Raw genomic sequence first — 22,762 nt, forward strand, 5'->3', positions numbered from 1 at the left:
CACTGACACCTGGGAGTCCTTGGCCATAGACCGCCCTCAGTGGAGGAAGTGCATTCGGGAGGGCGCTGAGCTCCTCGAGTATCGTCGCAGAGAGCATGCAGAAATCAAGCGCAGGCAGCGGAAGAAGCGTGCGGCAAACCAGACTCCCTGCCCACCCTTTCCCTCAACGACTATCTGACCCACCTGTGACAGAAACTGTGGGTCTTGTATTGGACTGTACAGCCACCTAAGAACTCAGGCGAAGAGTGGAAGCAAGTCTTCCTCGATCCCGAGCGACTGCCTATGATGATGATGATGATGATACACATTAAGCGGTAGATGATCAAAGGGACCTTGGAGTGCTTGTTCACAGATCCCTGAAAGTAGCAGGCCGGGTGGATCAGGTGGTTAAGAAGGCAGACTGAATGCTTGCCTTTATTGGCCGAAGCACAGAATACAAGAGCACGGAGGTTGTGCTTCAATTGTATAACACTCTGGTTAGGCCACGGCTGGAGTTCTTGTTGCTGTATTATAGGAAGGATGTGATTGCACGAGAGAGGGTGCAGAGGAAATTTACTAGGATACTGCCTGGAATGCAGCATCTGAGCTGTGAGAACAGATTGGATAGGCTGGGTTTGCTCTCATTGGAACAGTGGAGACTGAGAGGAGACCTAATTGAGGTGACAACATTTTGAGAGGCCTGGATATAGTGGATAGCAAGGGTCTATTTTCCTTGGTGGAGGGGTCAATTACGAGGGGGCATAGTTTTAAGGTGGTTGGTGGAATGCTCAGAGGGGATTTGAGGGAAGGCTTCTTCAAGCAGAGGGTTGTGGGGGTCTGGAACTCACTGCCTGGAAGGCTGGTGGATGCAGAAACGCTCACCACATTTAAAAGGTGCTTGGATGGGCACTTGAAGTGCCGTAATCTGCAGGGTTACGGACCTAGAGCTGGTAATTAGGATTAGACTGGATAACCTCCTGTTGGCTGGCGCAGATACGATGGTAAGTACTGCAGCGAATCGAATATGGCCAGGGTGATCTCCTGGGCTCGTTTCGATCGCCTGGATGGGTCAGAGAGGAATTTTCCCAGATTTTTTTCCCCCCAAATTGGCCTGGGTTTTTATCTGGTTTTTGCCTCTCCCAGGAGATCACATGGCTCCAGTTGGGGTGGAGTGTAGAATGTTTCAGTGTAAGGGGTGTCGCAGTTGTGTGAGGCGGACTGGTTGGCCCGGGTGCTCTTTACCTTTCCGCCATTGTTCATTTCTCACAGGTTTATATGTAACCTTCAGGGCTGCTGACCGAGGGCCGTGCGGCTCTTTATCGGTTGGCGTGGACACGATGGGCCGAAATGGCCTCCTGCGCTGTAAATTTCTATGTTTCTACCAATTACTTTAAATCTATGCCGCTAGTTATTGACCCCTCTGCTAAGGGGAATAGGTCCCTCCTAACCACTCCATCTCAGCCCCTCATAATTTTAGAAACCTCAATAAGGTCTCCCCTCAGCCTCCTCTGTTCCAAAAAAAATAACCTCAGCCGATCCAATTTTTCCTCATTCCTAAAATTCTCTAGTCCCGGCATCACCCTGGTAAATCCCTTCTATACCCTCTCTTTTCTGTAATGTGATGAACAGAATTGCACACAGTATTCTACCTGTAGCCTAACTAGTGTTTTGTACAGTTCAAGCTCTTGTATTCTATGTCTCGGCTAATAAAGTCTAGTATGCCGTATGCCTTCTTAACCACCTTATCGACCTGTCCTGCTACCTTCAGGGATCTGTGTACAAGCACACCAAGGTCCCTCTGTTCCTCTACACTTCTCAGTGTCCGACCATCTATCGTGTATTCCCTTTCCTTGTTCGCCCTCACCAAATGCATTACCTCACACTTCTGCAGATTGAATTCCATTTGCCACTGCTCTGCCCACCTGAAAGGTCCATTGATACCTTCCTGCAGTCTACAGCTTTCTTCTTCATTATCAACCACACGGCCAATTTTCGTATCATCTGCAAACTTCGTAGTCATACCCTTTACATTCAAGTCTAAATCATTGGTGTATACCAGAAACATCCTTCCAGTCACAAAAACACCCATTGACCATTAACCTTTGCTTCCGACCTCAGCCAATTTTGGATCCAAGTTGCCACTTTGCCTTGTATCCCATGGGCTATTACTTTCATGACCAGTCTGCCATGTGGGATCTTATCAAAAGCCTTGTTAAAATCCATATACACAACGTCAAACACAACACCGTCATCGACCCTCTGTGTGACCTCCTCAAAAAATGCAATCAGGTTAGTCAGACACGATCTTCCATTAACAAATCCGTACTGAATGTCCCTGATTAATCCCGGTCTTTCTGAATGAAGATTTATCCTGTCCCTCAGAATTTGTTCCAATAATTCAAAGTCCAAATTGGGGGAACTGAATTTTATTTTGTCATGCTATCGAGATTGGGGCCAGAGGGACAATAAATAATAATAAATAAATAATTTTAAAAATCGGTGATCAGACCTGCAGAATGATCAAAATCTCCAGATGACGCTAAAAATGGGGAGCGTGGGGCTCTGTGAAGAGGACTGTAAGTGAGCTCAGTCTGAATGCACAGGTTTGTAAATGGGCTGGATGGATGGCAGATGAAATTTAGTGCAGAGTAATATGATGCAAAACATTTTGGAAGAAAAAATGGAGGAAATGTACATTAAATGGTAACATTTTAAAAGGAGTGGAGGAGTAGAGAGATTTGGTCGAGCTAATCCCTTGTCTTATTAATTCGCAAGTTCCAGAGTCCAGTGTCTGCAACTTTAATACCTTAATAAGAAATATAAGATGAGCAGTTTCTCCGTCATCCACCGTATGTTATACTGATCCACCAATCAGAGTAAAGATGCAAGTCCCGCGTGTCCACAGTAACTGACAGCAGGTCAGCCCGCTGGATGGAACCTTGGGTGCCCTGAGCTTGATCCCCGGTGTCTCCAGTCCCCACTGCCCCCTTACATCAGTCTCCCCTCACTTTGATACCCTGCACTGATCCACCTCTGGCACCGGACTCTTCTTTGTCTTCTCTGCTGGGTTTGGGCAGGAAGTGAGGAAAAGACAGCTGGAACTTCTCTAATCTGTGATTTACAAGGACACTTTCCCTGGTTCCCAGCACTTACTTTTCTTCAGTAATTTTCTCATTATCCCTAAACTACCTTGCCTGCTGTTAGTTCTTATAGTTTCACCATTATAGGTATAAACATCTCACATTATAATCTAATCTATTCTATTACTCACACTGGTTTAAGCTTGGAAGAAGCACTGAGGGTCGCAAGGGCACAGAATGTACTCTGGGTGGGGAACTTCAATGTCCATCACCAAGAATGCGTCGGTAGTACCACTGCTGACTGAGCTGGTCGAGTCCTGAAGGACCTATCTGCCAGACTGGGCCTGCAGCAGATGGTGACAGAACCAACACGAGGAAAAAACCTACTTGAGCTGGTCCTCACTAATCTACCTGTCGCAGATACGAACAATGACGGACAGGTAAAGACCATCAGGTACATCCAGCCTGTCCCACATGGAGCTGACTCTGTCTATAACAGCATTGGTAGCAGTGACCACCGCACACAGTCATTGTGGAGACAAAGTCACACCGAACACACTCTCAAATGTGTTGTGTGGCACCATCACCGTGCTAAACGGGATAGATGCAGAACAGATCTAGCAGCTGAAAACGGGGCACCCTCAGGGTGCTGTGGGCCATCAGCAGCAGCATTGAATTCCACCACAATCTGTAACCTCATGGTCTGGCATATCCCTCACTCTAACATTACCATCAGTCTGGTTCAATTAGGAGTGCAGAAGAGCATGCCAGGAGCAGCACCAGGTGTACCGAGAAATGAGGTACCAGCCTGGGGAAGCTGCAACACAGGACTACATGTATACTAAGCAGCGAGAGCAGCATGGTATAAACAGGGCTAAGCAATCCCACAATCAATGAATCAGATCAAAGCTCTGCAGTCCTGCCACATCCAGTCATGACTGAACACAAGAACATACATACGAACTAGGAGCAGGAGTAGGTCTTACGGCCCCTCGAGCCTGCTCCGCCATTCAATAAGATCACGGCTGATTTTCTACCACAACTCCACTTTCCTGCACTATCCCCATATCCCTCGATTCCCTTAATATCCTATTCTGGGTTCAGTTCCACACTCACTGGTTCCCCTCCCTCTCCTCCCCTGAAGGTGCTGACTCTGGCTGGGTTCAGTTCTACTCACTGGTTCCCCTCCCCCGAACGTACTGACTCTGGCTGGGTTCAGTTCTACACTCACTGGTTCCCCTCCCCTGAAGGTCCTGACTCTGGCTAAGTTCAGATCTGCACTCACTGGTTCTCCTCCCCTGAAGGTGCTGAATCAGGCTGGGTTCAGTTCTACACTCACTGGTTCCCCGCCCGTGAAGGTACTGATTCTGGCTGGGTTCAGTTCTACACTCACCAGTTTCTCTCTAATATGTGACCCATGTGCTCAAACTCCATGTGTGAACCTCGACAGTGAGTGTCGACTGGCTTTTCCACTGTCGTCACCTGAGGCCTCACACGAGCATTTTCCAGCAAGGCCACAGGACCCTCCTCCCAATGGCTCAGTGGATAAAGGCATGTAGGATCTGTTCCCCACCCTCCCTCACACTAACTGTAAAATGGATTGTCGAATGCAATATAAAACTCACGGACGGTGGGACGGGTTAATAAAAAAAAAACCTCAGTACAAACACCCAGAGGGTGGGCTATACAGTAAGGGGTTCATTCAAACATTGCAGCAAAACGATGACTCATTGAGAGACAGGAAGGACATCCTCAGAGACAATGATACAGGATAACTGCCATCGATCTAATCAACACAGACAATTGCACCAGACGCCGGCCATGCATACTTTCAATAGTCCCTAGTACCTGTCAAGAAGGAAGAGGGACATTCATACATTCCTCAACTGTGGAGCCAGATCTGTTCCCAAGGAAGGTTTGCATTGTACTACACAGCAGGAGAGCTGATCGTGCCCCTGTCTGGGCCAGGGAGTGGAATACACTGATGATCAAGAGGTTATTAACCATTGGAACAGTCGACAGGGGAACAGCTAGAAATATGTTTGATGCTGTGATTATGAAGCCCCATAAAAAAGGACCACTTCGGAGCAAGGGCAGTGCAGTGAAGGAGGATGCAGGGTGGTCACCTGGTCCCGGCCTACAATCCACACCACAACCACCAGCTGTGTGGGTAATTATAAGTTTCAGTCAAACCGTCGGGGAATTTGTCCGAGTCGTTTTATAATCACAGTCGAATCGCGGAAGGGTATTGAACTGTGATATTTCCTGTTAGGTTTCAGGTAACCTTGTGTAGGGGGTTTGTATTATGGGTTCGGTGTTATTCCAGTCGGAATCTCAGGGAGGTTGTGTGCTGGGGAATAACGCAAGTTCAATAAACATACAAGTTTAAGGTTGAGCCAAAACCCTGTGCCGAGTGTATTTTGTTCTTATAAATCCTGAAGTCAAGAACTGTTGGTGAGGGTTTACCGAATCTCTCACAGGCACCACCCAGTGTGACTGAGTCATAGTTCCACCATTCAATTAGATCGTGACTGATCAGTATCTTATCTCCGTCTACCTGCCTTGGTTCCATCACTCTTAATACCCTTGCACAAGAAGAATCTATCAATCACAGTTTTGGAATTTTCAATTGGGCCCCAGCCTGAGTTTTATGGGGAACAGAGTTCCAGATTTCCACAACCGTTAAAAACATAAGAAACAGGAGCAGGAGTAGGCCATACGGCCCCTCGAGCCTGCAGCAACATTCAATAAGTTCCAGGATGATCTTGTACTTCAGCTCCACTTTCCCGCACTATCCCCATATCCCTCGATTCCTTTAGTGTCTTTCTATCTCTGCTCTGAATATACTCACACTCACAGGTTCCCCTCCCCTGAAGGTGCAGACTCTGGCTGTGTTCAATTCCACACTCACTGGTTCCCCTCCCTCCGCTCTCCAGCAGGCAGAGTTTAGGGAGTTTGGAGAGAGATTAAAAAGCAGGACCTTATAGCTAGTAATCTCTGGATTCCTCCCAATGTCACGAGCTTGGTTGATAGCGCAGATGAATACCTGGCTGGAGAAATGGTGCAGGCGGGATGGGCGTTGATTCCTGAGGCACTGGGCCCACTTCTGGGGGAGGTAGGAACGGTACAAGTCGGACGGGTTGCACCTCAACAGAGCCGGGACCAATATCCTCGCGGGGTGGTTTGCTCGTGCTGTTGGGTAGAGTTTAAACTAGCTTGGCGGGGGGTGGAAACCTGAAATAGATTCAGTAGGGAGGGGAGAAAAGCTAGAATTAGAAAGCAAAAATAAAGAAAGTGAGTTTGAAGGAGAGAGGAAACAAGCAGGAAAAAAATGTAAAAAAAACAAACTTAAAGGCACTTTGTCTAAATGCATGTAGCATTTGTAACAAAATAGATGAGTTGACGGCACAAATAGATACAAATGGGTATGATCTGTTAGCCATTACAGAGACGTGGTTGCAAGGTGACCAGGTCTGGGAATTAAATATTCAGGGGTACTGGACAATCCAGAAGGACAGACAGAAAGGAAAAGGCGGTGGAGTAGCTCTATTGATAAAGGATGGAATCACTGCAATAGTAAGAAACGATATTGGCTCAAATGATCAGAATGTTGAAACAGTTTGGGTGGAGATAAGGGACAATAAGTGGAAAAAGTCACAGGTGGGTGTAGTCTATAGGCCCCATAACAATAGCTACTCTGTTGGTCAGCGCATAAACCAGGAAATAGTGGGGGCTTGTAAAAAGGGAACAGCAATAATCATGGGTGATTTTAATCTCCATATTGTTTGTACAAATCAAATTGGTCAGGGTAGCCTTGAGAAGGACTTCATAGAGTGCATAAGGGACAGGTTCCTTCAGCAGTATGTAACTGAACCAACCATGGGACCGGCTATCTTAGATCTGGTTCTGTGCAATGAGACAGGATTAATAAACAATCTCCTTGTAAAGGATCCCTTGGAATGAGTGATCATAGCATGATCTGAATTTGAAATTCAGTTGGTGGTGAGAAAGTTGTATCTCTAACCAGCGTACTAATCTTAAATAAAGGAGCCTATGTACTTATGAGGGCAGAGTTGGGTAAAGTGGACTGGGAAAATAGATTAAAGTTTAGGACAGTTGATGAACAGTGGTGTAAATTTAAGGAGATATTGCACAACTCTCAAGAAAAATGTATTCCAGTGAGGAGGAAAGGGTGTAAAAGAAAAGCTAGCCAGCCGTGGCTAACTAAAGAAATAAAGGACGGTATCCAATTAAAAACAAGGGCATACAAAGTGGCTAAAACTAGTGGGAGGACATAAGATTGGGAAGCTTTTAAAAGCCAGCAAAGAATGACTAAAAAAATGATTAAGAAATGGAAGACTATGAAAGTAAACTAGCACAAAATATAAAAACAGATAGCAAGAGTTTCTATAAAAAGGAAAAGAGTGGCTAAAGTAAATGTTGGTCCCTTAGAGGACGAGATCAGGGAATTAGTAATGGGGAACATGGAGATGGCAGAAACTCTGAACAAATATTTTCTCTCAGTCTTTACAGTAGAGGACACTAACAATATCCCAACAGTGGATAGTCAAGGGGCTATAGGGGGGAGGAACTTAACACAATCACTAAGAAGGTGGTACTCAGTAAGATAATGGGACTAAAAGCAGATAAATCCCCTGGACCTGATGGCTTGCATCCGAGGGTCTTGAAAAGTAGGAGCAGGGATAGTGGATGCATTGGTTGTAATTTACCAAAACTCCCTGGATTCTGGGGAGGTCCCAGCAATTGGAAAACTGCAAATGTAATGCCCCTTATTTACAAAAGAAGGCAGACAAAAAGCAGGAAACGCGAGACTAGTTAGCCGAACATCTGTGGATGGGAAAATGTTGGAGTCCATTATTAAAGAAGCAGTAGCAGGATATTTGGAAAAGCAAAATTCGATCAGGCAGAGACAGCATGGGTTTATGAAGGGAAGGCATGTTTGACAAATTTGCTGGAATTCTTTGAAGATGTAACAAACAGGATGGATAAAGGTGAACCGGTGAGTGTGGTGTATTTGGACTTCCAGAAGGCATTTGACAAGGTGCCATGTAAAAGGTTACTGCACAAGATAAAAGTTCACGGGGTTGGGGGTAATATATCAGCAAGGATAGAGGATTGGCTAACTAACAGAAAACAGAGTATTGGGATAAATGGTTCATTCTCAGGTTGGCAATCAGTAACTAGTGGGGTGCTGCAGGGATCAGTGCTGGGACCCCAACTATTTACATTCTATATTAAAGGACGTGGAAGAAGGGACTGAGTGTTCCGTTGCCAAGTTTGCTGACGATACAAAGATGGGAGGAAAAGCAATGTGTGAGGACACATAAAATCTGCAAAAGGACACAGACAGGCTAAGTGAATGGGAAAATTTGGCAGATAGAGTATAATATTAGAAAGTGTGGGGTAATGCACTTTGGCAGAAAAAAATCCAAGAGCAAGTTATTATTTAAATGGAAAAAGATTGCAAAGTGCTGCAGTACAGCGGGACCTGGGGGTACTTGTGCATGAAACACAAAAGGATAGTATGCAGGTACAGCAAGTGATCAGGAAGGCGAATGGAATCTTGACCTTCCTGATCCATGTTTATGAAAGGATATACGTGCTTTGGAAGCAGGTCAGAGAAGGTTTCGGGGATGAGGGGAATGACTTATGAGGAAAGGTTGAGTAGTTTGGGCCTCTACTCATTGGAATTCAGAAGAATGAGAGGTGATCTTATCGAAATGTATAAGGTTATGAGTGGGCCTGCCAACGTGGAGGCAGAGAGGATGTTTCCACTGATGGGGGAGACTCGAACTGGAGGGCATAATCTTAGAATAAGGGGCCACCCATTTAAAACTGAGATGAGGAGGAATGTCTTCTCTCAAAGGGTTGTAAATCTGTGGAATTTCCAGTAGCTGTTTCCAGTCCACTTTGGCTAAATCACAGATCAGCTTAGTAAAATTGGCTTTTCCCCAATTGAGAACTTTTATTCCTGGTCTATCTTTGTCCTTTTCCATAACTACCCTAAATCTAACTGAATTATGATCACTAGCGCCAAAATGCTGTCCCACTGATACCCCTTCCACCTGCCCAGCTTCAGTCCCTTATACTAAGTCCAGAACTTCCCCCTCTCTTGTTGGGCTTGCTACGTACTGGCTAAAAGGTTCTGCTGGTTGCTGACCCCTCTGCGAAGGGAAATAGCTCCTTCCTATCCACTCTATCTAGGCCCCTCATAATTTTATACACCTCATTAAGGTCTCCCCACAGCCTCCTCTGTTCCAAAGAAAAACTATTAAGAGGGTTGGTGGGCTGGAGGAGGTTACAGAGATGGGGAACGGTGAGATCCTGGAGAGATTTGAACAAGAGGATGCGTATTTTAATGGCTGATGCCACCAGCCATATCACCCAGCACCGAATGTAACTCACTACCAACAGGAAGGATGTTACTTTAACTATTACGAATGCATAATGCGGGAAAATCAATCTCTGTCGCTTTAACTAACAGCGACATGAAAAAGGGGAAATGAATGACCTTTAAACACCTGGTCTACTTGTCACTGAAGTGTCTGAAACTCATAATAGGAACTCCAGGAAAACAAAATACTGACAAATGTTGAACTGTTTTGTTGACAAAAGAAATCTCGATTTAACTTTTAAAAGATGAATAGTTTAACAATGGTTCACACACACTCACCTGATAGGCCGACTCAGGATCCATCCCTCAACCACCACGATTGGTTGCAGAATACCTCCGGCCTCTGACCTCTCTTCCTGTTGGTTCCCAGGGCAATCAATCACCACTCGCCAACATGAAGTTGAGGGGCTCGGAGGAAGAAATAAAATGAGAGAAGCATGATTAAATGAATGAGGAGAGACAATATAAACAAAAGGGTACAATCTTAAAGGGGATGCATGAACAGTGAGACCTGCGGGTATATGTGCACAAATCGCTGAAGGTGACAGGAGAGGTTGAGAAAGCAGTTAAAAAAACTTACAGGATCCTGGGCATCACAGAGTACAAAAGCAAGGAGGTTATGATGAAGCTTTGTAAAACACTGGTTCGGCCTCAACTGGAGTATTGTGTCCAATTCTGGGCAGTGCACATGAGGATGTGAAGACCTTAGAGAGGGTGCAGAAAAGATTGACAAGAATGATTCACGAGATGTGGGACTTCAGTTCTGTGGATTGACTGGAGAAGCTGGGGTTGTTCTCCTTGGAGCAGAGAAGGTTGAGAGGAGAATTGATCGAGGTGTTCAGAATCATGAGGGGTCCGGACAAAGTAGACACTGTTCCCATTGGTGGACGGGTCGAGAACCAGAGGAGACGGATTTAAGGTGATTGGCAGAAAAACCAAAGGCGACATAAGAAAAATTTATTTTGCGCAGCGAGTGGTTAGGATCCAGAAAGCATGGCCTGAAAGGGTGGTGGAAGGAGACTCAAACACAGCTTTCTAAAGGGAATTGGATAAGTATCTGAAAGAAAACATTTGCAGGACTGGGGGAAAGGGCGGGGCAGTGGGATTAGCTGGGACCCGGCAAGGGTTCGACGGGCCGAATGGCCTTCCGTGCTGTAACCATTCTCTGATTGTGTGAGCAGAACCACTCTGTTCCCTGACTCAATCTAAAGCCTTCCTGATTGTGAGCATCTGTTAAACCTGCCCTGCACCTTCACTGCTCCAAGGAGAACCACCCCAGATGCTGCAGCCATCATCTTATTGAATGGCGGCAGGCTGGAGGGAACAAAGTGCCGACTCATCTCCTATTTCTGATGTTCTCATGTGTTCATGTCACTGGTCCCCATCCTGCTCCTGCTCCCTGCAGTAAGATGGCCGCCGCACATGCTCCCTGCCCTGCAGCGGGACAATGGAAAGTATTGTGACGTCGAGGAAGCCCCGCCCCTGTCGCTCCCTGCTCCCCGAAGCAGGCGGACCTCGGACAAACTCCCCACAATCCCCGACAGTAACCAAGGCCCACTCCCCCTGAAGGTACCCCGCAGCCAACACCCGCCGACTTGGCGGCCAAATCTCCCCGCTCGCGCGTGTCTGTGAGTATGTGAGTCTGCAGGGAGGCTGCACGTGCTGCTCATCCAACCTCCGCGGCCGCGGCAAAACGTCGTCTGTTCGTCTGTCTGCGGCCAATCTCCTACAATAGGCTGGCCCCGCGCCTGTGCACAACACCGCCCCGCCTCACCCGGCCCAGCAAGCTCAAAAGCCGCGAGCAGAGCCCGCCAACAAACCACCCGCTGCACTCAGCCCGCAGCCAATGGCGAGGCACCAACCCAACCAGCACATGCTGCTCCACACCAATCAGTGGCGGGGGAGGGGAGCCGAACCAATCACTCAGTGGTTCCCCTCCCCTGAAGGTACTGACTCTGGCTGGGTTCAGTTCTACACTCACTGGTTCCCCTCCCCTGAAGGTACTGACTGTGGCTGCGTTCAGTTCTACACTCACTGGTTCCCCTCCCCTGAAGGTACTGACTCTGGCTGGGTTCAGTTCTACACTCAATGGTTCCCCTCCCCTGAAGGTACTGACTCTGGCTGGGTTCAGTTCTACAATCACTGGTTCCCCTCCCCTGAAGGTACTGACACTGGCTGGGTTCAGTTCTACACTCACCGGTTCCCCTCCCCTGAAGATGCTGACTCTGGCTGGGTTCAGTTCTGCACTCACTGGTTCCCCTCCCCTGAAGGTACTGACTCTGGCTGGGTTCAGTTCTACACTCACTGGTTCCCCTCCCCTGAAGATGCTGACTCTGGCTGGGTTCAGTTCTGCACTCACTGGTTCCCCTCCCCTGAAGGTACTGACTCTGGCTGGGTTCAGTTCTACACTCACTGGTTCCCCTCCCCTGAAGGTACTGACTCTGGCTGGGTTCAGTTCTACACTCAATGGTTCCCCTCCCCTGAAGGTACTGACTCTGGCTGGGTTCAGTTCTACAATCACTGGTTCCCCTCCCCTGAAGGTACTGACACTGGCTGGGTTCAGTTCTACACTCACTGGTTCCCCTCCCCTGAAGATGCTGACTCTGGCTGGGTTCAGTTCTGCACTCACTGGTTCCCCTCCCCTGAAGGTACTGACTCTGGCTGGGTTCAGTTCGACACTCACTGGTTCCCCTCCCCTGAAGGTACTGACTCTGGCTGGGTTCAGTTCTACACTCACTGGTTCCCCTCCCCTGAAGGTACTGACTCTGGCTGGGTTCAGTTCCAGACACTGACATCATTTACTTTGTTCCTGTATCAAAATGGCCGCGCATGCGCGGTGCTGCTCACTGCATCAAGATGACCGAACGCTGACCTGCCTTCCTGACCAAGATGGCCACCGTTAGCCTGGGCCTGTGACCGGAGAAAGTCCCGAAGCTGCAACCGCCGATATTCCGGGCTTGCGGCGGGCACGGGTTGTTTATGAAGCCTTCGCGGCTCCCCGCTGCTCCGTTACTCCGCTCCCTCCCGTTGAAAAGGACACTTCTGAGGAGCTTATCCAAAACTTGTCTTCTCCGCCATTACAAGCTCAGCGCCTGCGCACTGAGCTGCTGTAGTTTGGGTGCGGCACATTCTCCATCGCGGGGCATGCTGGGTACATAAGATCATGAGAAAGAGTAGCAGGAGTGGGCCACTGGGACCCCCACGTGCCTGCTCCCCATTGAATAACATTTGACGGGACAGTCTCGGGGGAATTTTACTCTGTATCTCACCCGTGCTGCAAATGTTCTGCAGTGTTTGATGGGACAGGTTGGAGAGAGATTTAATCTTTCGGTAACCCGTTCTGTACCTTCCCAAGGATTGTTGGGACAGTAAAGACGGAGAAATGACTCTCTATTTATCCCGTTCTGTTCCTGCCGTGGACAATGCTGAGGGTGCTTTACTCTTCATCTGAGCTGTGCTGTGGATGCGCTGGGAATGTCTGGTGGGACAGTGCAGAGGGATCCTTACTGTGTATTTAACCTGTGCTGTCCTGCCTTGGGAGTGTTTAATGGGTCAGCCTTCAGGGAGCTTTAAATTGTTACGAACCCTTGCTGTACATGCCCTGGGATTCTTTAGGACACTGCAGAAGGAGCTTTACTCTGTATATAACCCGTACTGTACCTGCCCTGGGACTGTGTCGAGAGAGATTTACTCCATGTTTAAACCGTGCTGTACTTCACATAAGTGTTTGATGCAGCAGAGTAGAGGGAACTTGACTCGGTAGCCACCCTCTTTTGTAACTGCCCTGTGAGTGTTTGATGTGTCAGCATAGAGGGAGCTTTAGTCTGTGTCGAACCCATGTTGTACTTGCCCTGGGAGTGTTTAATAGGACAGTGCAGAGGGAGCTTTATTTGGTATCTAACCCGCGCTGTACCTGCCCTGGGAGTATTTGTCGGGTCAGTGTAGAGGGAGAAATTACTCTGTATTTATCCCGTTCTGATCCTGCCATGGAGTGTTTGTGGAAGATATACTCCGGGTCTGACTATGCTGTACCGGCCCAGGCAGTGTTTGATGGGACAGTGTAGAGGCAGCTTTACTCTGTATCTAACCTGTGCTGTACCTGCCCTGGGATTGTTTGATGCTACAGTGTAGAGGGAGCTTTATTCTCTATCTTTCCCGTGCTGTAATTGCACTTGAATGGTTGGAATATGGTAGGGGGAGATCTACTCCATATCTAACCTGTGTTGTACCTGCCCTTGGAATATCTGGTGGTATAGTGTTTAGGGAGCTTTACTCTGTATCTCAGCAAGGCAAATATATCCTTCCCTAGATAAGGAGACGAAAACTGTGCAAAGTACTCCAGGTGTGGTCTCATCAAGGCCCTGTACAATTGTAGTGAGAGATTAGAGTGATAATTACACTCTCTAAATTATGCTGTACCTGTTCTTGGAATGTTTATTTGGACAGTGCAGATGGAGCTTTACTTAATATCTAACTAATGCAGTACCTGCCCTGGGAATATCCTGTGCAATAGTATATACGGAGATTTAATCTGGATCTAACTCGTGCTGTTCCTGCTTTGGAATGGTTAGGACAGGGTAGAGGGAGATGTACCCTGTATCTAACCTGTTCTGTACCTGCCCTGGGAGTTTTTGTTGCGGCATTGTAAAGTGAGCTTTACTCTGTATATACGCTGTGCTGTACCTGCCCTGTGATTTGATGCAACGGTGTAGAGGAAGTTTTATTCTGTATCTAACCAATGCAGGATCTACTCTGGAATATTGGGACAGGGTAGCAGGAGATATACTCCATATTTAACCTGTGTTGTACCAGCCCTTGGAATGTCTGGTGGTACAGTGTCGAGGAAGCTTTACTCTGTATCTAAGCAAGGCAAGTATATCTTTCCTTCGATTAGGCGACCAAAACTGTGCACAATTGTAAAGAGAGATTAGAAAGAGAATTACACTCGGTCGAAATTGTGCTGTAGCTGTTCTAGTCATGTTTAATTGGACAGTGTAGAGGGAGCTTTACTTAGTGTCGAACCAATGTAGTACCTGCCCTGGGAGTGCTTGATAGAACAGTGTAGAGGGAGATTTACTTTATATCTAACAAATGCTGTATCTGCAATGGAATGGCTGGGTCAGGTTCGAAGGAGATGTACTCTGTATCTAACCTGTGCTGTACCTGACCTGGAAGTGTTTGATGGGCTGGTGTAGATGGAGCTTTACTCTGCATCGAACCTGTGTTGTACCTGCCCTGGGAGTGTTTGGGATAATGCAGACTGTGATTTACTCTGTACCAACCCTGGTAGTGTTTGGAACAGAATTGAGTGAGATTCATACTGTATCTAACCCGTGCATTACGGGTAGTCCTGACATAAGTACTTGTGAAAAAGCAAAAATCTGTCACTCAGCACATAGTAAGTAATAACAGAATTGGGCAGAATCAACACGGATTTATGAAAGGGAAATTGTACTTGACAAATCTGTTAATGTTTTTTGAGGTTGTAACCAGCAGGATAGATAAGGGGGGACCATTGGATGTGGTGTAATTAGATTTAAAGAAGGCATTCGATGAGGTGCCACACAAGAGATTATTAAACAAAATTAGGGCTCATGGGATTGGGCGTAATATACAAGCAAGGATTAAGGATTGGTTAACGGACAGAAAACAGAGAGTAGGAATAAACGGGTGATTTTCGGGTTGGCAAGCTGTAACTGATGGGGTGCTGCAAGGATTGGTGCTTGGGCCCCAGCTATTCACAATCTATATCAATAATTTGGATGAGGGGACCAAATGTAATATATCGAAGTTTGCTGAGGATACAAAGCTAGTTGGGAATGTAAACATAGAAACATTAGAAAATAGGTGCAGGAGTAGCTCATTCGGCCCTTCTAGCCTGCACCACCATTCAATGAGTTCATGGCTGAATATATAACTTCAGTACCACATTCCTGCGTTCTCGCCATACCCCTTGATCCCACTAGTAGTAAGGATTTCATCAAACTCCTTTTTGAATATATTTAGTGAATTGGCCTCAACAACTTTCTGTGGTAGAGAATTCCACAGGTTCACCACTCTCTGGGTGAAGAAGTTTCTCCTCATCTCGGTCCTAAATCGCTTACCCCTTATCCTTAGTCTGTGACCCCTGGTTCTGGACTTCCCCAACATTGGGAACATTCTTCCTGCATCTAACCTGTCTAAACCCATCAGAAGTTTAAACGTTTCTATGAGGTCCCCTCTCATTCTTCTGAACTCCAGTGAATACAAGCCCAGTTGATCCAGTCTTTCTTGATAGGTCAGTCCCGCCATCCCGGGAATCAGTCTGGTGAACCTTTGCTGCACTCCCTCAATAGCAAGAATGTCCTTCCTCAGGTTAGGAGACCAAAACTGTACACAATACTACAGGTGTGGCCTCACCAAGGCCCTGTACAACTGTAGCAACACCTCCCTGCCCCTGTACTCAAATCCCCTCGCTATGAAGGCCAACATGCCATTTGCTTTCTTAACCACCTGCTGTACCTGCATGCCAACCTTCAATGACTGATGTATCATGACACCCAGGTCTCGTTGCACCTCCCCTTTTTCTAATCTGTCACCATTCAGATAATAGTCTGTCTCTCTGTTTTTACCACCAAAGTGGATAACCTCACATTTATCCACATTATACTTCATCTGCCATGCATTTGCCCACTCACCTAACCTATCCAAGTCGCTCTGCAGCCTCATAGCATCCTCCTCGCAGGTAAAGGGATATATAGAGGCTCAGTGAGTGGGCAAGAACATGGTAAATGGAATATAATGTGAAGAAATGTTAAGTTAGACAGTGACAGTAAAAATAGATAGGCAGAGTATTTTTTTTAAATGGTGAGATTGGGAAACATTGTGATCAGAGGGACCTGGGTGTTCTTGTACACAAATCGCTAAAAGTTAATATGCAGGTGCAGCAAGCAATTAAGAAAGCAAATGGTATATTGACCTTTATTACAGAAATATTTGAGTATTTACGTCTTACTGCAATTATACAGGGCCCTGGTGAGACCACACCAGGAGTATTGTGTACAGCTTTGGTCTCCTTACCTCAGGAAAGATAAACTTGCTGTAGAGGGAGTGCAATGAAGGATCACCAGACTGATTCCTAGAATGGGGGGATTGTCCGATGAGAGATTGCGTAGACTAGGCCTATATTCTCCAGCGTTGAGAAGAATGAGAGGTGACGCCCGCATCCCATGAACAAATTTTTAAAAATAGATGTGAGATGTTTAAATTTGATCAAGGACACCAGCCAAATTAATAGAGACACTCCCTGTCCTTCAGGACCTGTGTCCAGGGAAGGAGCTGATGGGTTTATCTGATCATCTTTGTGTTAAATGTTTAGTTCATCGAGCTGAGCAGCTCATGCAGCAACAAACACTCTCCAGTCGGGCACAGCATGGGTCAGATACAGAGTGAACCCATCGGGCACTCCCCGACACAGATACTGAGGGACAGGGAGTGTCTGGGACACTGACAGTTCTCACTCAATAAGGTATAAATTGATCCTATACGTCTCTGCATTAATCTTGGGCTTCATACCGCTCGAATCCTGCTCCTGTAACCCTTTCTTTAATAGCACTGAGCTCAACCCAGCCCATAATGAGCAGGGCTCAGTTAGGGTGGTTGCTCGGCACTGCAGTGATGTCATAAAGGTGGAGAGCTGGGACATCCTGTCTCAACACACATCCCCCTGTTCATACTGAGAATCCCCGGGGAAGGCTCAAGGCCAAGAGTGTGGGACGCAACCAAGGGGGAAAGAGGAGGAGAGAAGGGGAGGTAAATCAAGGAGTGGGGACTGAGGGCCACCAAGCTTCAGTTTTGGAGCCTGTAGACTTCAGGAGGGATCAGTGAGTTCTGTAGTTTCAGGATCCAGGGAGAGAACAAGGAGCAGATGGGGAGACTGGTGTGGATTCCAGCACAGTGAGGATGTAGGGGGAGGGAGATTGTCTCGGGCCGTGTATTAGGGGTGTGGGAGGGACAAGAGAGGAAAGGTCAGAGGAGCAATTACTGCAGCAGTGTCCATCAATAGTGAGAGAGAGAAGGTTGGGGTCAGAGTGGGCCCTGGACATGCCGGTAAACTTTTTGTTTGCTGTGACCAGCTTTCCCTCTGTCACAAATAGCCTCCTGTAGCCCAGTGACACAAACAGCCCATTAAACACCACCAATGTCCTTTGGTCTGGTGAGGTCTCCCTTTGTGAAACATCGGCTGTTGTTAAAGCTTCTTATTCTGACTCGCTCACAGTGAGACAGTATCCACTATCTCTTTTATTCCATGGGCTTCATCTTTGCTGGTATTGGTAACACGCTCAGGATCACTAAACACAAAACCTCGTCTGTTAATCACTTTCAGCTACTGGACTTAGCATTTGCCCCACAGCATCTCTCTCACCTTCAATGTGTGAATAGAGCATCACGCCTGCAAAGCTGGTTTAAGTTTATATCCAGGCAGCAAATCTATTTAAGAAAAGCCTGTAGGCCGATGAGACACTGTTCAGGTGCCAGTGTGCTGCTGGTTTGACCGGCATTGTGCCTGTAATGGAAGATAACTGAACATTTCTCCCAGTGTAACCTTTGCTGTAATGAAATGTGTCTTTTAATAAGCCTCATGTCCTTGCTCACGTCTGCTGCAATTGTGCAGAACGAGGATGTGTGAAGTGATGGTGTTTGTATGGAGATGTGAAACAAGGTAATGGTATCTGTGTGTGGCGGTGACACAGCCTTGTGGTCACAGGCAGAACCATGCACCGATATCCTTGTGGTTATGGTTTGAGCAGGGTCAGTTCATGAACGCTCAAGCTAAGAGGTGCCAGGGATCGAGTGCAGAGGCAGTAAATAACATCTAAATATAAATTCCGATGTAGTTTATCTTCATTTATTGCTATTTTCATAGCTTTTGCTAAATGTGGCCCATGCCTCGTGCGAGGATATTGGATCAGACCCACCATAGAAAATGAGTTTGACACCTTGAGGTAAACAATGTCAACCGGATTCCCCCATCCATCAACCTAACAACTTCTTTAGAAACTCAAGCTAGTTTGTAAGATGTGACCTTGTTTACCAGAATCCATGTTCAGTATCTGTAATGGCCCCTTCCCTTTCCCTATGATCGAAAACAGCATCTCTCAGGATCCCTTCAAGCACCTTCCCAGTGATCAAGGTCACGTTGATGGGCCTTCAGTTCCTGAGCTCTGAATTGTGCTCAATTTGGAAAATGGGAACTACATGTGCTGCCTTCCAATCTCAGGGAACAACCCATGACTCTACTGAGCTGTTGGAGATCTGGGCAAGGGGCTGGCAGAGCACCCGTCCCATCTCTTTAAACACCCTTGGGTGGATATCATCCACACCTTACACATCAAGGTTAACCCGCACGGTGAATTTGCTGTCAGTGAAGAGTGATGAGAAAGACCAAAGTGCCGTTTTCCCCTCTCATTGTGACCCTGAAGGACTGTGTCCATGCTGAAGTTCTTCCCCCATACGATCGTCCGCCCAGATTGTCCTCACTGAGCTCCAGCCAGGTGATGATAAACACTCGGGAAAGACAAAAATCTGCAGCAATGTGTTGAAAGCAACACGAATTTATTTGTCAATATCCCAAATATTAAACTCCAGTCCAGTTACTGGAGTTATTAACATCAGCGGAAACAAACCCAAACTGTCAGAATAAACATGGTTCAGTTAGGATGTGATTAACAGCAGCAATAACAGCAGATCCCAACCCCTGCAGTCACTTGTGAACTCTCTGGTGCCTCAACAGATAGGATGACCAAGCGAATCCCTTCCCACACTCAGAGCAGGTGAACGGCCTCTTCCCGGTGTGAACTCGCCGATGTGTTTCCAGCTGGGACGGGCAGTTGAAACGTTTCCCAGTGTCTCCACATTTACACAATTTCTCTCCAGTGTGACTGCCCTTTTGTCTCTCCAAGTTGGATGATTAGCTGAGCATTGACCACATACAGAGCACGTGTACCATTTCTCCCCGCTGTGAATGGTGCTTTTTGCTTCCATGGTCAAAGGCTGATGATATTCTGTTCCCGATTAATCGAGTGATTCTGTCAAATCTTAATATGATGTTTGGTTTGAGCCTCCAGTCGACAAATCCTCCCCTTTTAATCCCCTGTAAAATGAATTTCAGACATGAAAAAGGGTGGGTGAGAGAGAATCCACAAAAACACAAAGACATGTTGAGAAATTGAGCTGAATGAACTTGGTCATTTGTAGGGCCAGCACTAGAAATAGTAACCTTGAAAGCTGCCAGTTTGTACTAAAACCCAACTGGTTCATTAATGTCCTTCAGGGAAGGGAACCCATCTCCATTGCCAGCCCCACATCGGGAATTGTTGATCTCACTGGGCCCAGAATAACTGGGGGTGAAACCCAGCAGCTTCTCCTCCATCTCTACTCCAGCTCAAACTGATGCAACAAACAGACCCACACAGGAGGCCAGGTATCCAAAGCATCGTTCTAACATTTGCAGCATAGTTTAGAGGCGATCTACTCTAAATTGCCCCAGATTTGGAAATCTGAGAGTCTAGATTTTGTTTGTACCGGAATCCAGGTCAGCGATTGGAGCATGGGCAGGACCATCGGAATGGCCCAGGTACAGCAGGCGATGCGGCAAGCATCAGAGGAGTGTTGAGGTCCGGGTGGAGTAACGGCGAGAGATCGGGGCTGAGAGATTGGGGCCCACAAGAGGCGAGAGTTCGGAGCGGAGAGATTGGGGCCAAGGAGCAGTGATAGTTCAGGGCGGAGAGATAGGGGCACATGAGAGACGAGAGTTCCGGGCTGAGAGCTTGGGGCTCACAAGATGCTCGAGTTCAGGGCTGAGAAATTGGGGCCAAGGAGAGGCGAGAGTTCGGGGCTGAGAGATTGGGGTCAAGGAGAGGCGAGAGTTCGGGATTGAGAGATTGGGCCCACGAGAGGAGAGAGTTCGGGGCGGAGAGATTGGGCCCACGGGAGGCAAGAGTTCAGTGCGGAAAGATTGTGGCCAGGAGAGGCGAGAGTTTGGGGTGGAGAGATTGTGGCCCACGAGAGGCATGAATTCGGGGCCCGGAAGAGGCAAGGGCCCAGCGACAGCATGGACCAGACCACACTGTGATCTATGTGCAGTAGGAGTATGTGCACCAAGTCTGTGCAGCAGTCGTCTTGTTTAACCCTTGCCACTGGACCAAGACCTATCTCTGTCCAGCCCGTGTGACGGCTGGTGTACAATTGATACACACTTTAAAAGAAACCACGCACAATCATCTTCTACGCTTCAATATGTAGTTCGGGACCTGGACTATCAGGTCTCATATTGAAACATCTGTGAACTCATCCCTTTTTGGTGTGCAAGTGGGTCATCCTCGATTCAAGGGACTGCCTAATACTGTACAGGAGGCCAGGGAGCGACTTCCGCAACCAGCACGCACCCTGCTACAGAGCGGCTGGGAATTACTGGGCCTGCTGTATAAATGGAACCAGTTGTTTTCATGGTTTGGGGGAGGCGCTGCCCCCGGGGTTTGCTAGTGCCGGGCCCGGCTCTCTGACTCGGGGCAGGGGGGAGCCGCACTCGGTGCTGTCCGGGGCGGGGGAGCGGGCCGCACTCGATGCTGCCCGGAGCAGGATGGGGGGCCGCACTCAGTGCTGCCCGGAGCGTGGTGGGGGGGGCCGCACTCGGTCCTGCCTGGGCAGGGGGGGGGGCCGCACCAGTGCCGCCCAGAGCGGGGTGGGGGGCCGCACTCAGTGCTGCCCAGAGCGGGGCGGGGGGCCGCACTCGGTGCTGTTCAGGGCCTGAGAGCTGCACTCGGTGGTGCCCGGGGCCTGAGAGCCACACTCGGTGGTGCCCGGGGCCCGAGGGCCACACTCGGTGTTGCCCGGGGTATCAGAGCCACACTCGGTGCTGCCCGGGGCCTGAGAGCCACACTCGGTGTTGCCTGGGGCCGTGCGATCTCCGCTCAGTCCCGGGGAGCCTCTCCGCACAGGGAAGTGCTCTTTGGGAACCAGCCCTTCCCACGCGTTGCCTCCCTGCTGATGGAGATAGGGCGTATTCCCCCGGACGGTGCGCTCTGGGTACAATCATTCACCATTGTCAGGGAGTGATACAGCACAGAAGGCCATGCGACCCATCGTGTCTGTGCCGGCTCTTTGGTGGAGCTGTTGAATGGTTCTCACTGCTCTGCTCTGTACCCATAGCTCAGCATATTTTTCCCGGCAAGTATTTATCCAATTGCCTTTTAAAAGTTACTATTGAATCTGCTTCCACCACACTTTCAGACAGTGCATTCCGGATCGTAACAATTCACTGGGTAATAAATGATCCCACATCTCACCTCTCGTTATTTTGCCAATCATCGGAAGTCTGACTCCTCTGGTTACCTTCCCTAAAGCCACTGGAAAGAATTTCCATATTTACTCTTTCTGGTAAATCATTCTTAATTTTGTACATCTCCGTCAAATCTCCTTTTACCCTTTCCTACTCTCTGGAGAAAACTTCACCAGGCTCTCCACATCACGGAAGTCCCACATCCCTGGCACCGTTCCTTCTGCACCTTCTCTAAAAGCTTGGCATCATTCCGAAATTTTGGAGCCCAAACTTGAACACAATTCTCCAGCTGAGGCCGAACCAGTTTTTTTATAAAGTTTTGGCAAACTAAACATCAAATGCTGATATTTTTCTAATGGGGTTTAAAGGGCGAGGTCCATCCAGTCAGTTGGATGTGTCAATGAGACTGCGAACCTCAAGAAGCGCATTTGGAGTGGAGAGCCAGGGATGTGTAACTGGGCGCAAACACTCCTGCACTCCCCACACATCACTTGTTTCCTATTTGGCATGAAAGTAACGTGTTTGTTGCAACAATTCATTTCATTTGATTTCAAATAGTTTAGTATAGAAATTGAATTATGTTTCTATGATTTTTTTTCCCCCCAACTCAGATTCAAGGCCTCAATTTTTCGCTTTGACTGTGTACAGTCACAGAATTCCAACTCTGCGATTGTACATTGCTATTCCAACCCTGGGACTGTACATGGGGATTCTAACCCTGAGGGAGAGTACATGGGGATTCTAACCATGGGACTGTATATGGGGATTCTAACCCTGGCATTGTACATGGGGATGCTAACAGTGGCACTGTACATGGGGATTCTAACCCTGGGACTGTACATGGAGATTCTAATCCTGGGACTGTACATGGGTATTCTAACCCTGGAACTGTACATGGGGATTCTAACCCTGGGACTTATAGAGGTTTTCTAACCCTGGGACTGTACATGGGGATTCTAACACTGGCAC

General features: G+C 47.8%; 1 protein-coding gene across 1 annotated transcript in view; it reads right to left on the reverse strand.

Annotated features, from left to right (window-relative positions):
* The window catches only part of LOC139235504 (zinc finger protein 239-like), a 72,185-nt gene extending 50,269 nt beyond the window's left edge, over window positions 1–21,916 (reverse strand). Inside the window, exons 1-2 of the mRNA XM_070866587.1 lie at window positions 21,847–21,916; window positions 21,245–21,536 (exon numbers count right to left, since the gene is read on the reverse strand). Coding sequence (XP_070722688.1) covers window positions 21,245–21,536; window positions 21,847–21,916 — 362 coding nt within the window. The remainder of the gene's footprint in view (window positions 1–21,244; window positions 21,537–21,846) is intronic.
* Between the last annotated feature and the right edge of the window lie 846 nt (window positions 21,917–22,762).

Source organism: Pristiophorus japonicus, chromosome 23 (assembly GCF_044704955.1).
Source record: "Pristiophorus japonicus isolate sPriJap1 chromosome 23, sPriJap1.hap1, whole genome shotgun sequence".
NCBI lineage: Eukaryota > Metazoa > Chordata > Chondrichthyes > Pristiophoridae > Pristiophorus > Pristiophorus japonicus.